General features: G+C 35.9%; 1 protein-coding gene across 3 annotated transcripts in view; it reads left to right on the top strand.

Annotated features, from left to right (window-relative positions):
• EXOC1 (exocyst complex component 1) overlaps positions 1 to 13,636 on the top strand; it is a 31,798-nt gene extending 18,162 nt beyond the window's left edge. For all 3 annotated transcript variants that reach the window (XM_065633964.1, XM_065633962.1, XM_065633963.1), the window contains 8 exons: positions 4,173 to 4,336; positions 5,501 to 5,611; positions 6,099 to 6,175; positions 6,705 to 6,933; positions 8,090 to 8,273; positions 10,321 to 10,520; positions 12,000 to 12,194; positions 12,994 to 13,636. In XM_065633964.1, the coding sequence (XP_065490036.1) occupies positions 4,173 to 4,336; positions 5,501 to 5,611; positions 6,099 to 6,175; positions 6,705 to 6,933; positions 8,090 to 8,273; positions 10,321 to 10,520; positions 12,000 to 12,194; positions 12,994 to 13,146 (1,313 nt within the window). In that variant the 3' untranslated portion in view covers positions 13,147 to 13,636. The remainder of the gene's footprint in view (positions 1 to 4,172; positions 4,337 to 5,500; positions 5,612 to 6,098; positions 6,176 to 6,704; positions 6,934 to 8,089; positions 8,274 to 10,320; positions 10,521 to 11,999; positions 12,195 to 12,993) is intronic.

Here is a 13,636-nt window from a genome sequence, read left to right as displayed (position 1 = left end):
CTTGGGCAGCATATGTGTTCCTTCTGCTTTTGATAAGTTTTGGGTAGATTTTGAAGAAGCCAGTTTTAATGCTAAGTCTGCCTAAAGAAACTTGTGTATTTCGTTGTGTTTTCAGTGGGATTTACCTCTGTAGTCTAGACTAGAAATCATACTTCCATCAACTTGTAGGTCTTTCTGTTTAAGGGGGTATATATTCCTGCTAGGTTTAAGTAGTCTAGTGAGAATATGGAAGTGAAGCTTTACAAAAAAATAGCCTGAATACTTAGAAAGCAACAATGCTATAGGTGTTTTTATATATTAGCTATTCTATATTTTAAAGTGCACTATTTCAAAATTTGTTTAGCATATTTATATTTGCCACAGTTCACCAGTTTCCAAACTCTAAATTCAGAAATTATGTGCAGTTTTAACTATTAAGTTCTGTCAAGCCTATTTTGGGTCCAGAACTTATGCTTTGAAATTTGATGGTAGAGAACAGAAAACAGTAATGCAAGGAAGAAAGCAGGAGAGTGGTGAGTTGAGTGGAAAGACTTGGCAAGCTGTTGGACATGAGGAGCCAGTGGTGCCATAATCTGTCACTGTCAGAACAGTTAAATTCAAATCTTGAAAAGATGCTTCAACAACAAAACACTTTCTCCTAATAGAAACTGATTTCTAAAACAGTCTAAACACTTTATCCTGGCATTTCTTTTCGTGATTTGCATTTGTGAGGAGACAGTTTTTGTAGCAATTTCCTAACTTCCGTAAATGTTATGGAACAATCAGGCATTTTGGAGAAAGAGGTCCTTCAGTTCATAAACCTTTGGAAGGCTTCTGTTGTGTATTTGTGCAAACTTCAAGCGTATTTGAACTTTGCACAGAATAGGCAAGGAGAGTAGCAAAGGTTTTGTTTAACCAGTTCTCCTCATTTGATTTCTTTTCTAAATTACATTTGCACAATCATTCAAAGAGTATGTTTAGGTTTATGCCGGTGGCAGACTGACATGCAAAACTTGACCAAAGTGCCTCGTCCTCAGAAACTGGTAGGAACCAGTCACAAGCCCCAAACTGGAAGCTGTATCCAGTGGGGACTCTCCTAGAATTATTAATGTTATTAACAGTAATTAAGCCATTAAGTAATGGTTATAAATGGCCACATGTCTGAGGCAAATCTGACAATGGATTAGATCAAAAAAACTTCAGTCCTCAGTACTAATCTTATAAAGAAGGAAAGCAAATTGTGTATCTTTAGAAAGCTGTTCCTTACATAAGTGATTTCATTTCACCATTTAAATATCAAGTTCTGTATTTATTTTGTAACAGTTTATAATGGTTTGTAATTTCGAAGGCTTCTATGTTGAAGGTAGTGGTTGAACTATTGTTATATGCATGTTAATTCAAAATACATCACTTCTTAATAGTAAACTTATTTAAGCAATAGTGTAGGTGCATAATGCCCCAGTTGTACTCAGACACTAAAGAGGACCTGTTTCCAAGCTGTGTTGGTGTGTGTTCTTGCCTTTTTTTGTGCTTTGGGAATAGCACTGCTGTTTGCCTCAAACGCAGAGGGGATGCTGGGAGAATTCTGGCATTCTGTGCTACTGCAAGGTTCTTTGTCTGCATTTTTATGGCAAAAAAAAAAAAATCTGGGTTGTGAACATTCACACTTGTCTTAAGTAGTCTTTTTTCTTTTCTTTTTTTTTTCTTTGATAAAGCCAAGACTTTGATACTTAAATACCATAAAATCAATGTGGGAAAGAGTGCTACTACTGTCATATGTTTATATGATGTGCCTTCTCAAAAGCAACTATGGCTTCCAGATTGTCCAGGGCCTGATCCTTTACCTGTAGTTATTGACATTCTGGGATATAGTCCCACACTTTTGGAAATTGAGGACGATGAAGAAGTGGGACCGATGCATGACAGATGCATAAGCCAGATATATCAGGCATAAAACTTTTTATTCAAAAACTGCCAAAACCCCCAAGATCTGAAAACTAGGCTGGAATTAAATTTGAGTTTGATATTGTAATTGTCAGTAGTGTTGCCTACTTGAGAACAACTGGTATTTAAGACATGTTTGTGGCATTTAGAAGTATTTACTCATTCTATTACAGTAGGTTCTGCTTGCCTGCTCCATTTTGGGGGCTTGTAGCATCCATCTTCATCAAGATCTTCTTAATACCACATACTGCTTTTAGTGTACATATGCAAATGCCTCTTACTGGTTAGGGATTCTCTACTACAGATGCTCTTTTACTCTAAATTTCATATTGAAGTCCACTTGAGGAAACTTTTATTCTGAGGAAAAAACAATGACAGCAAACAACAAAAACCACAAACAAAAAACACAAATAAAACCCAGGAAAAATAAAAAAGCACCTTGTAATTTTTTTTACTGTAATTTATATTGTTTTGCTCCTCTCCAAATTTGCAGTCATCAATTTTTGGTGCAGCATGAATACAAAAGATGTATTCTCTATGTAAGCTTCCTGATTTGTGAACAACAGAAAAGTTCAGCCAGTCTTACTGTTGATATGAATGATTTTGCAGTGTTGGTGTGTGGTTTTTAAATTGAAGAGGTGGACAATATCTCTGACTCAGTACAAAATTACATAAATACATTTAAACTTTTTGTGTCTGTTATCGATATGATGATTGATCTTGGAAACTGAGTCTTTTGCAATATTAACTCTGACAAATAAAACCCTAATTTAATGGACTTCTTAATTCGGGAGAACTTAAATACATGTTACCAAAAATGTTCTTTGAACACACTGTGTAAGAAAAAGTTTAATATCTATAAACTTACTCTATTTTCCATGTAGCTTAGATACTGAATTTCTAGAATAGTACCTCTCCAACTAAATGTGTTTGCAGTTTAGTTACTTGCTGCTTATAGTTCTCCGCATGTTTCTTTCCAGTTAGAGCTTAACTTGCATCTTGTGCATGGTTTGTGCAAACTGCATTTTAACTTGTCTTTGTCTTTGATGCTTGCAACCTAATCCATCCCAGCTACACTGCCTCGAAAAGAAAGTGCTGTCAAACAGGAAACTGAGAGTGAGTATAACTAGTTGCGTTAGTTGGTATTGTCAATGCATGTGTGTCAATGTAAAGATGTAGTGCTGCATCATGGAAAATCTACCTAACACTGAAGCAGTCCGTTCAGAACAAAATAAGCATTAGCAGAATCATTGTTTTTGCAAGGCAAAAATGAAGCACGGTTAAAATGGCCCAACATAGAAGTTGAGAAGGTTCGCAGGTAAAGGCAACATCTTTTGGTTTTTTTCCATGCTCTAAAAAATAAGTTTGTGCCTGAGAGCTTGTCATAGTTTCCCAATTCTTGCAGTAGGTTGAGGTAACAATTCTTATTAGATCTATAGACTTTGTCTTGTGTCCCTAGGCTAGAAACCAACATAGCAGTTACATGAAACTTGCAGGATTGCTTTTAAACTAATTTGTGGTTGAGATGTGAGAAGTCTACATGGGGGTCAAACATTGATGATTTCTTGGTCTGTTTTTGTTACTAGCTTTCTCCATCCTGTTACAACATTTCTGAAAACTTGGGAAAAAAACTAAAATATATGTTCCTCACCTAGAAGGCCCCACAATATCCAGAAAAAATGTCTGAATGTTAATTATGATCAAAAGGAAGGGGGAGCATTAGCAGTAGAGTTACTATGATATTGTAGATTCAGCAAAATAGCTGGAGCAAACTATGTAGACAAAAGGATGTTAACAGCACAAAGATCAAGTTCAAGATGAAAAAGTACCTGTATGTGTATAAAGCTTTTTAATTTTTTCCCTCTTGTGGATTAAGTCTTCTGCTTGTGGCAGCTTCTACCCAAAGCACATTCTCAAAGATCATAACTAGTCTTTACTTCCAAGCTTTCAAGGAGAATATCTATCCCAGTGTTCCTATATTTCACAGTTTCGTTCCTTTTATACCTTTTTCCAGACTCTGCAATGAGGGCTTATATAGCTACATGGTACTTTGAAACTTGCTGAAGTATTTCAGTTACCTTGTAACAAGAAAAGAATGTGTTTATAGCAGAAGCATTTGTAGCTTAGACAAAAATTTAGTTTATTTTAATGTAGGTTTACTCTCGATCTCATGCACTCTGTAACGAACCTTTTCTTGAGTATTTTATTCTGCCTTTGCTTCCCTCCTTCATAGTGTCTTTACTTCACAGGTCTTCATGGAAGTTCTGGAAAACTGACTGGGTCTACTTCTAGCCTAAATAAACTCTCTGTTCAGAGTTCAGGAAGCCGTAGGTCTCAGTCGTCCTCACTGTTGGATATGGGAAACATGTCTGCCTCTGACCTTGATGTGGCTGATAGAACAAAATTTGATAAGGTAAAGCCAAAAAGTTGCAAAGGATTCCTGCTTAGTTTGTATTAGTAACGTGTTGCATATCCTCCGTGTATAGTTTATAAATCTGTACTGTTTAAATCTTAAAACATGCCAATTTCAAATTCTGTATGCACCACACATCTAATAAAGGCAGTTCTAAGGAATATATAGATCAGAGTATTATTCTCTGATTATAAGATTCCATTTAGTTCATTTGTACGCTGCGAGTGATCTGTAAAAAAGATCAAGCATACAAATGGTTTATTAATTTTAATATGCAAATAGGGATTGAACTGATGAATTCTTAACTGATTTTTTTCTCAATACAAATGTTCATGTGTTCTGTCGCATTTTGCCAGTATGCAAGCAGAAGTGAAAGAAAAGAAAGAATAATCTTCTTTTAACCAGGACTTGAGCATGGATCTGAAATTTTATTTATACTGGTTTCACATCCAAGTTGTCATCAGTTTTCAGCTTTAACCAATGGCGTTAAGTTATTATTGGAGCGTCCTCAGCATCTGTTTAAAAACCTCCTGTCCTCGACATCTGATTTGGTTGGTTTTGGTGTTTTGTTTTCCTGAGCCTTTAAAAGTGATAGTACTCCTCACTTCTTGTGGAATTAACTCCTCAGTACTATGGAGGTTAAAGGATCTGTTATCAGAGTAAGAGATAAAAATAATTCTCTTGTGTTGAATTACTTGATGGAATTGAGTATTTTTCTTCTGATTACTTCAAGTCTTGGCTCAGTCCTTTTCTGGGAGGAAATATTATCTGCCTGTTTTACTTCCCTGGGACTTTTAATTTTTCCTTCTTCCTCTCAGCAACCCAGGCAGAAAAGAGGGTGGCAGAACCCATGACTTATTATTAAAGTGTGAATGTTTTCATTATAGCACAAAAGTCCTTCCTCAGGCTGTGACTAGAAAACTTCTAGCTGTGGGAAAAAATATTGTCTTCTTCCCACTGTTACATGAGTGAGAAGAGAATTGACTGTGTTGAAGATGCAGATATCACTTTGAAAGATATAAATACAATTTCTGTTAAATAGAATAAGCCTTCTAAAGCTTACCGAAGATAAAGTGTAACAACCTGTGCAACAAACAATTTAAATTAGTATCAGTAGCTGTTTGTAGTATTTAGTGTGTTGATAAAATATTTGTTTTTCTTCAGATTTTTGAGCAAGTATTAAGTGAACTAGAGCCTCTGTGTCTGGCAGAACAGGACTTCATTAGTAAATTTTTCAAACTACAGCAACATCAGAGCATCTCGGGGACAACAACGGTACGACTCTTAATTCTGTCACTGAAGTGAGAAAATGTTGAACAGGCCTCGTAGAGACCTGTTGAAAAGATAACTTCTGAATGTATCTGGCAATTATGTGATCCAGGTGATCAGCAATTTGTTTTTCTCCATTAGGTGGCAGAATCTTTATTTTTGGCTGATGAATACAAATTCTGTTAAAGGACTGGCATGTTTCTTTTGCCATGGCTTTGTTTCCTCATAAGGTCACAATAAACACTTCATCACACTACGCAGGAAGGCAATGGGAGTAACTGTGGATAGTGGTGTATTCTGGGGAACATGGCCAGAAAACAACTTGAACCTTGCAAACCACTGTTTGCTGCTTGGGGGTGCGTGGTGAGGGGGAGGTGGGAGCGGAAAGCACCACCTGCTGATTAGGTTGGTTTTGTCAGATATGCTTATCACTTAAATATAAAATGGGAGGCAAGCTTTCAGCCTCCTCTGTATACATTCCTTGTTCTTACAGAATGAAGCGGAAGAAATGGATGGAGGAACTTTATCTCGTTCATACACTTCTGGTGTCCCACAAACAATATCATCTGAGTATGTGCTGCTGCTGTTTATTATTGATTCTTAAGCTTACACGTGAACTTATTTGGCATATAAAACTTTTTTCTCTATGATGAGAAATTGTTCCCTTTCAGCGAACTCTTGATTTGTACCTAGACACTGAATGTGTCAGTAAATATGATTTTTTTTTTTTGTATTGGACTGATGTTTCTGTCTATAGTAGTATAAAAAATGATGCTTAATTCTCTAATAGTTTGCAAAGTGAAACTAGGCACTGTTTATGCTTTGGAAAATATGCTTAGCAAAGTTCCAAATTAGAATGCATGGCAGCTTCCACACAGAAAATTTATTTTGGAATATTTTATACCTATGACTACTGATTTTTTTTTTTTTTTTTTTTTTTGGACTGTATGGCATTGGCCTTTCTTCCCTTAGCAGAATTGTGAAAATCATGAGACTTGTTGAATGCAAATGAGACTGCTATATCCAATAAATCAAAGAACATGTAAAATAGTCTAGTAATCTGTCAGAGTAATATTTTTATCTTATGCATTTTTAATAGGAAGGACATGATCCGACAAATGATGACAAAAATATTTCGTTGTATTGAACCTGAGCTGAATAATCTTATAGCGCTGGGGGACAAGATTGATAGTTTTAATTCCCTTTATATGTTAGTTAAGATGAGTCATCATGTATGGACAGCACAAAACGTGGACCCAGCTTCCTTTCTCAGCACAACACTTGGAAATGTTTTGGTGACTGTCAAAAGGAACTTTGATAAATGCATTGTAAGTTCTTTAGTTATTTTAATTGAGCTAACTATAATATAGGAAGCCCATTCCTACCTTGTTTGATTTTACATTTCTTTATAGTTAAATGTTTGCTTTCAATTTGAAGTAAAAATGAGTAACTGTATTGCTCTTCTACTGGCCAAACCTTCAAAAAATACAGACTAATTGGTGGTTGTTTATTTTTCCTCTCCATTCCAGTTTTCTTCAATAATTAGGTATTTGTAACACTCATTCACTACTGTAAGGTAGTTGACATTTTTAGTTGTTTGTTTAAACTTGTACTCTGAGATTTCCAAAGTCAGTCAAGTAAATTATAGCTCTCTGCTTTTTTTTTACTTACCAAAACAAAACCTCATGGTCTTACAAGGGTTTGGTTTTTTTGGGTTTTTTTTTCCCCTTTGAGTATAATATGCCAAACATGTCTTAGCCATGTGTTCAGTTATTTCTATATTATATCTAACAAAAACTTGGTTTAGATTGAGTGGCAAATCTTTTTGCAGTAGCAGAGGCAGTTTCTGCTGTCAGAAACTTGCCTTCACTAATACAATATGATCATTATATGAAATATAGCAAGTTTAGTGAAAACGTAGGTGCCGGTATAACATTTTTTTTTAATTGACATAAATTAATTTGACTCTAGTCCAACATAATAGGACTGACCATTCTTGATCAGTTTAATGCTTAAAAGATTTTGAAGCTGATTTTTTTCTAAACAATACCCAGAAATAAAATTTCAGTAGAAGATTAAAGAAACTTCCTGGAGCAAAAGGAATTGTTAGCTTCGCTGAATCAGAAAAGCTAAGTTCCTTGTTAGATTATGTATCGAAAATTGTTAATTGTTTCTGGTGGATAAGGTGTTTTGGGTTTGTGCGGGTTTTTTTCCGTAATACTAAGTAAATGAGCATAAAAGCTGGAAGATTTTGCTTGCTCATCTTCCTTTTTTCTTCCCAATTATATTATGTCTTCATAAATTTTTGAGGGTAAAAAGGGAGGAAGACTAAGTAGATATACTAACTGAAAGATGAAATTACTTCTGTGTTTGAATAAATGTCTGTTTTTCAGTATGTCTGTATCTTTCCTTTCTTTTACTAGTTGTTACATGGCCTGAAGTCGTGTATTAGAGGCTAACATCTGTTCTTGTTTTAAATTTAAGAGTAATCAAATGAAGCAGATGGATGAAGTAAAAATCTCGAAGAAGAGTAAAGTTGGGATCCTTCCATTTGTTGCTGAATTTGAAGAGTTTGCAGCCCTCGCCGAATCAATTTTCAAAAATGCAGAACGTCGAGGAGATCTAGATAAAGCCTACACAAAACTTATTAGAGCTGTTTTTGTCAGTGGTAGGTCTTTTGAGGTTGCTATAGTTACTAAAATGATTGTTTCCTCCTATTTATGTATAATTTTGCTCCAATTAACAGATGACTTTTTTTTAAGACTTTATTGCAAATGACGTGACATATTGTGCTGAAGTTTTGGTTTTCTCTGTTATCGGGAGGAGAGGGAGTGTAAACCTTTTGATCGTAATATGTTTTTTAAGAGCAAACTGTAGATATTTCCCTTTGTACGTACCTGTAAAGTAACTTTCAGTTATGACAGGGGGAAGTGGTTAAGACTCTAGAGGGAGAGAAGAGAGAGCAGCAACACAACATGCTCAAATTGAAATGGTTTCCTGTCTTTTCTCCCCCAATGTAGCTTAAATGAGGAGATGAATCTGGATGGAATCCTGAGCATTTTGCCTTAATAATGTTTATCTACACAGCCCTGTCCAAAATAAATCACTCAAGTTCTGGCTGTGAATTTGATCCTTTCTTGGCAGATTAGGTCTTTTGTGTCCTAACCTGACACAGCAGAATGTCTCTCCAATCCTCCCTATTTTCCCAGCTATAGTCTGGAAAAACAACAGCAACACCCTTGTTCTACTGCTTTTATCGAACATAAAAAAAAAAAAGAGGGAGGGAGATATGCAAGCCAATGAACTCAGGAGAAATTGACATTTCCTTTTAAAATGCGAGTATGTGGGTGAATGGACCTCTCCGTCCTGATTTATCTGCAAATTTTCAAACAGCTCCATGTATAGTAATTCCTGGCCGCTGAAACTTACCTCTTTTTTTAGGGGAAGATTGAGCAAGAGGAGACAGTAGCAGCAGTAAAGCTAGTTTGAGGAAATTATAGCATAGTGGTTCTGAACATATTAGGAAATCATGAAGAGATATTACTTCATAGTACAGTAGAGTCCCTATGTTGTCAGCAGGAGCATCCCAGCTGATAGGACAGTACATTTTGAAAATGTTTATTTGATTGCACCCAACTTTTCTGTCCTTAAGAGTTTACTGGTCAAGTGATAAAACTAAGCAAATATCAATAGACAGGCAAAACTATACAATGATAAAATAAGTAGTGTAGGAAGAATTTTGAAAACCGTGTTTTAAAAGGAGTTCAATATTATGCCGATCAAACACTGAAGAAGAAACAAAATCTCTTTCAGAACAGTACAGAGCAAACTTAAAGAACAAAGAATTATGATGGGTGGGGATAAGGGATAGAAGAATGAAGGTGAAACCAAGTCAAAATTATGTACAAACTCAGTGAAAGCAGTATGTTTAATGCAGCAGGATATTAAATTTACGAGTGATGTTTGAGGTCAGGAGGGTCAGAAAGATGTAGTACTTCAGGTAGAACTGGGAGAGGTAGTTAGAGTATACAGGTAGAACAAAATTGGCAGTAGCAAACTCCCTACTTGGCAATTCGGTGTTCTGGATGAAAAGAATGTGTGATCTTTATTGATACTTTGGTACCCAGAATCAATTTCATGGTGGGCATCCTGGTAGTCTCAGCAAAATGATTAATGGGTGAGCAGGTATAGACACCTAATTGCACACTTTGTTGAAGCCATCCTCTTTCAGCCTACTTTTAGGTGTGATAAGAGAACAATAGGTAGAATTTCTTTTGCCTGGGAAGTACACTTTAAAAAAACCCACCGCCTTACTAAAGATTTTTGTTCTAGCAAAAAGGGGAATGAGAATTTTCTTGTATAGTTTTGTCATGTGAAATTTATTAGGGATAATGAAAGCATGCTTGTGAGCCTCCACAGAATGTAGGTTGTTTCTCACTTACATAAATGACCATATGTAGTCTCTACTTTGTATCTTTTTGTAGGTGACTTTTTTTGGCATACAAATTTCATGGTCTTAGAGCCTGTACATATCTGTTACTACTTTTGAAGGCTCTCAGATACTGATTTATTTAGTGGCAATTATGGCAATCACTCTTGCAAATTATCATCATTAACATAAAATCTAAAATTCTGACAGTATTATGGTTATTGGTTACATTTTTCTGAATTTGGTTGTCCTTTTGTTGTTTTAAATATTTTGCTTCGTCTTTTAGTTGAGAAAGTAGCTAATGAAAGCCAGAAAACACCCAGAGATGTGGTCATGATGGAGAACTTCCATCATATTTTTGCAACACTTTCTCGCTTGAAAATTTCTTGTCTTGAGGCTGAGAAAAAAGAAGCCAAACAGAAATACACTGATCATCTTCAGTCTTATGTAATCTACTCACTCGGACAGCCTCTTGAGAAATTAAATGTAAGTATATTTGAGTTTATGTACATTTAAATGGTACAGAATAGTCTTTCTCAAGTGTTTAATTTGCACTATCTGATCTCTTTATCACTGCATCGATCATAATCTCTATTATTTTAGACTTGAGCATACCTAGGAAGAGTATTCATGAGGGTAACAGTCCTGAATGAAAATAATCAGATTTTTCATGGCAATAAATAGTACTGACTAAACATCAATTGTGTCTTAAGCAAATGGTTTTGAGGAAGGAAAAAGCAAGGAGAAAAGTAATCAGAAGCTTTGGGATCATTTTCCCCACCTCAGCTGCAGAGAAAATTATTGTGGTTTCTGAACTGTTCAACAGTAAGGAAAGTTCTGTATGTCTGAAGTTAAACTAAGTGTTAAACTGAATGCTGACTGAGGTCCAGACTCAGTCCTGCCCACTGAATGTTTCCCACTGTTCACTGCTTTTATTATAAATAGGATTTCAGCCATTCATTTTCTGAAAAGTCTAAGACTTCTTCTCTTTCTGAAAATTAAAATACTTTATTGCTTTTTCCCACTTGTTGTGGATTGGGTCTGGCCAGCACCTAAGCAGCTACACAACTTGCTCACTCCCCCTTCCCCAAGCAGGACAGGGGAGAGAACAGGAGGAGCAAAAGTGAGAAAATTTTGGGGTGGAGGTAAAGACAGTTTAATCAGTGAAGAGGAGAGAGAGAGAAAAAAAATAAGTGATGTAAAGGCAGTCACTCACTACCTCCCACAAGCAGACTGATGCCCAGCCAGTTTCTGAGCAACAGCCACCTTGGAAGACAAACACCACCTCTGCTGCCTCCTCTAACCCTAATTTTTATAGCTGAGCATAATGTTACATGCTGTGGAATACCCTTTGGCCAGGTTTGACCTGTCCAGCAATAACAAAGACATTAGTGTGTTATCAGCCCTGTTTCAGCCACAGATCCAAAACACAGCATCCTATGGTCTGCTATAAAGAAAGTTAACTCCGCATAGCTCTACGTGCATGTTTGTAGGTATATGTCCTCGCATTTTTATTATGTCGAGCCAACTGGTGCAGGGCAGTAAGACGAGAGGGCTATTATGAACAAATATTGCTGTCATTTAATTATAGTTTAAGTAGAGAAATTCCTATTCAGATGCTTACACAGTTTATCTGAAAGATCCAATATTTTCCCAGACTGTGGCCTCATTAATTGAGGATTTTTGAGGCTGATTCAGTATTAGTTATAATGTTGCAAAGAAAAGCTTGAGTGCTTCTAGAAATCATTTATTTCAGTTTTACACTAGTATAACACTTACGGAGTGCTCTGTTGTTGGGCTGTGCTTTGATGTTTCTGGCTGAGCACTGCTTCATGCCCAATTAAAAAAAAATGAGGGGAACGCACAATGGTCATCAAGCAGTATCGAGACTTGACTACACATATGCTTGTCAAATTAAGTTAATTTAGATTTGTAATAATCATTAATGCTGTTATTGTTTGTTAGCATTTCTTTGAAGGTGTTGAAGCTCGTGTGGCACAAGGTATACGAGAAGAAGAAGTAAGCTATCAACTGGCTTTTAATAAACAAGAGCTTCGTAAAGTTATAAAGGAATATCCTGGTAAGGAAGTGAAGAAGGGATTGGATAATCTCTACAAGAAGGTAGATAAACATCTCTGTGAAGAAGAAAACTTACTTCAGGTAATCTAAATAATGTCTTAAAAACATTCGAATGTTTACGCAAAGGCTTTTATTAGTGCCTTTGCATATGTATGCGTGAGAAGTGCCTACCTTCAGCATAATTCTGAAAAAACATGAATTTTGAGTGGAATTTATGGTAATCCTGCTCTGATTCTCTTTGTTGTAACACTGATTTAAACCGTCGTGGTAGAAAGAGAGTTGTAAGAAACTTCCTTTATGATTCCCAAAGTGCGCATTGATGGGTGATCTCTGTTCTGCAAAATATACTGGAAGTAGAGAGAACTAGACTTAAATGAACCGTTAACCTGATATGAAGTTTAGCTGGTATGCCTTAGCAGAATATACTTTCAATTACATTTTTTTCTCATAGTTATATTATTTTTTTCTTATACTGTGTAAACTTTCTCACTGAAGTAAACGATGAGTAGATTTAAGAGTTGAGCACATATTAACACTTTTTTTAAAGTCTGAAACATGAATTAGTAGCACTGTTCTGGTTTGAAGCGTTTTCTTTAAGGACAAAAGCAATACCTCTTTTAGGGCAACTTCCTCTTCTGTATTATTTTCTGCTTTGCATATTTGGTAGGAGTCCTGTAAAAAAGGTCTTAAACTTAATGGGTAAAAAGCTTCAGTCATTTTATTTTTAATGCAACAAGTCATTTTACTGAGCTTCTTTAGCAAGCTTTAGTTTTAAAATGGCACCTGAAGTGAGAATCAATTAATGAGCCAATGTTTTGCAGTTCACATATAGTGATTGCACCAGTTGACTGAAGTTCCTAAAGTTTGCTTTCTTTGGCAGGTCGTGTGGCATTCCATGCAAGATGAGTTTATACGACAATACAAGCACTTTGAAGGGCTGATCGCTCGCTGCTATCCTGGATCGGGAATTACTATGGAATTCACTATACAGGATATTTTAGACTACTGCTCCAGTATTGCACAGTCTCATTAAGTTCTAGAAAGGGAAAGAGAAGCTAGCAAAGTTTGTGCCTGTGTACAAGGGAATCAAACACTATAAATGCTATTTGTTTTTAAAAGGTGGATTTCCATGTGTATGTGTAGTTAACTGCCATGTATGTCGAGTTACACTCCTGCTTCAAACATCTTTCAGGGCAAAATGAAACCTTTGGGGATTTGTTGCTCTTCTACTGGGTTGAAGTACTGTCTGAAAGCATTAATTCTGTGAAACACGTTGGATATCGTTTTTCTATTCCCCTAAGGTTCAGATACTTTTATTTATAATCCCTTCTCTTGCTAAAAGCAGTAAGCACTACCTTTATAGGATACTACTGTTTCACTAATATTTTGCATCTTGGAAATTATGTAAGTATTAAAGACTATCAAATTTGTTCCTTGTTCTAGGAAGTACAGATGTGGAACTTTATACAGTGGGAATACTGAATTTGTGTTCTGAGATGTGATGTGACTATAATTCTTAATTA

The sequence above is a fragment of the Caloenas nicobarica genome, chromosome 4 (assembly GCF_036013445.1).
Source record: "Caloenas nicobarica isolate bCalNic1 chromosome 4, bCalNic1.hap1, whole genome shotgun sequence".
NCBI classification, from domain to species: Eukaryota; Metazoa; Chordata; class Aves; order Columbiformes; family Columbidae; genus Caloenas; species Caloenas nicobarica.
The sequence above is the reverse complement of the archived record's forward strand: the minus strand, read 5'-3'. Positions and strand labels throughout refer to the sequence as shown.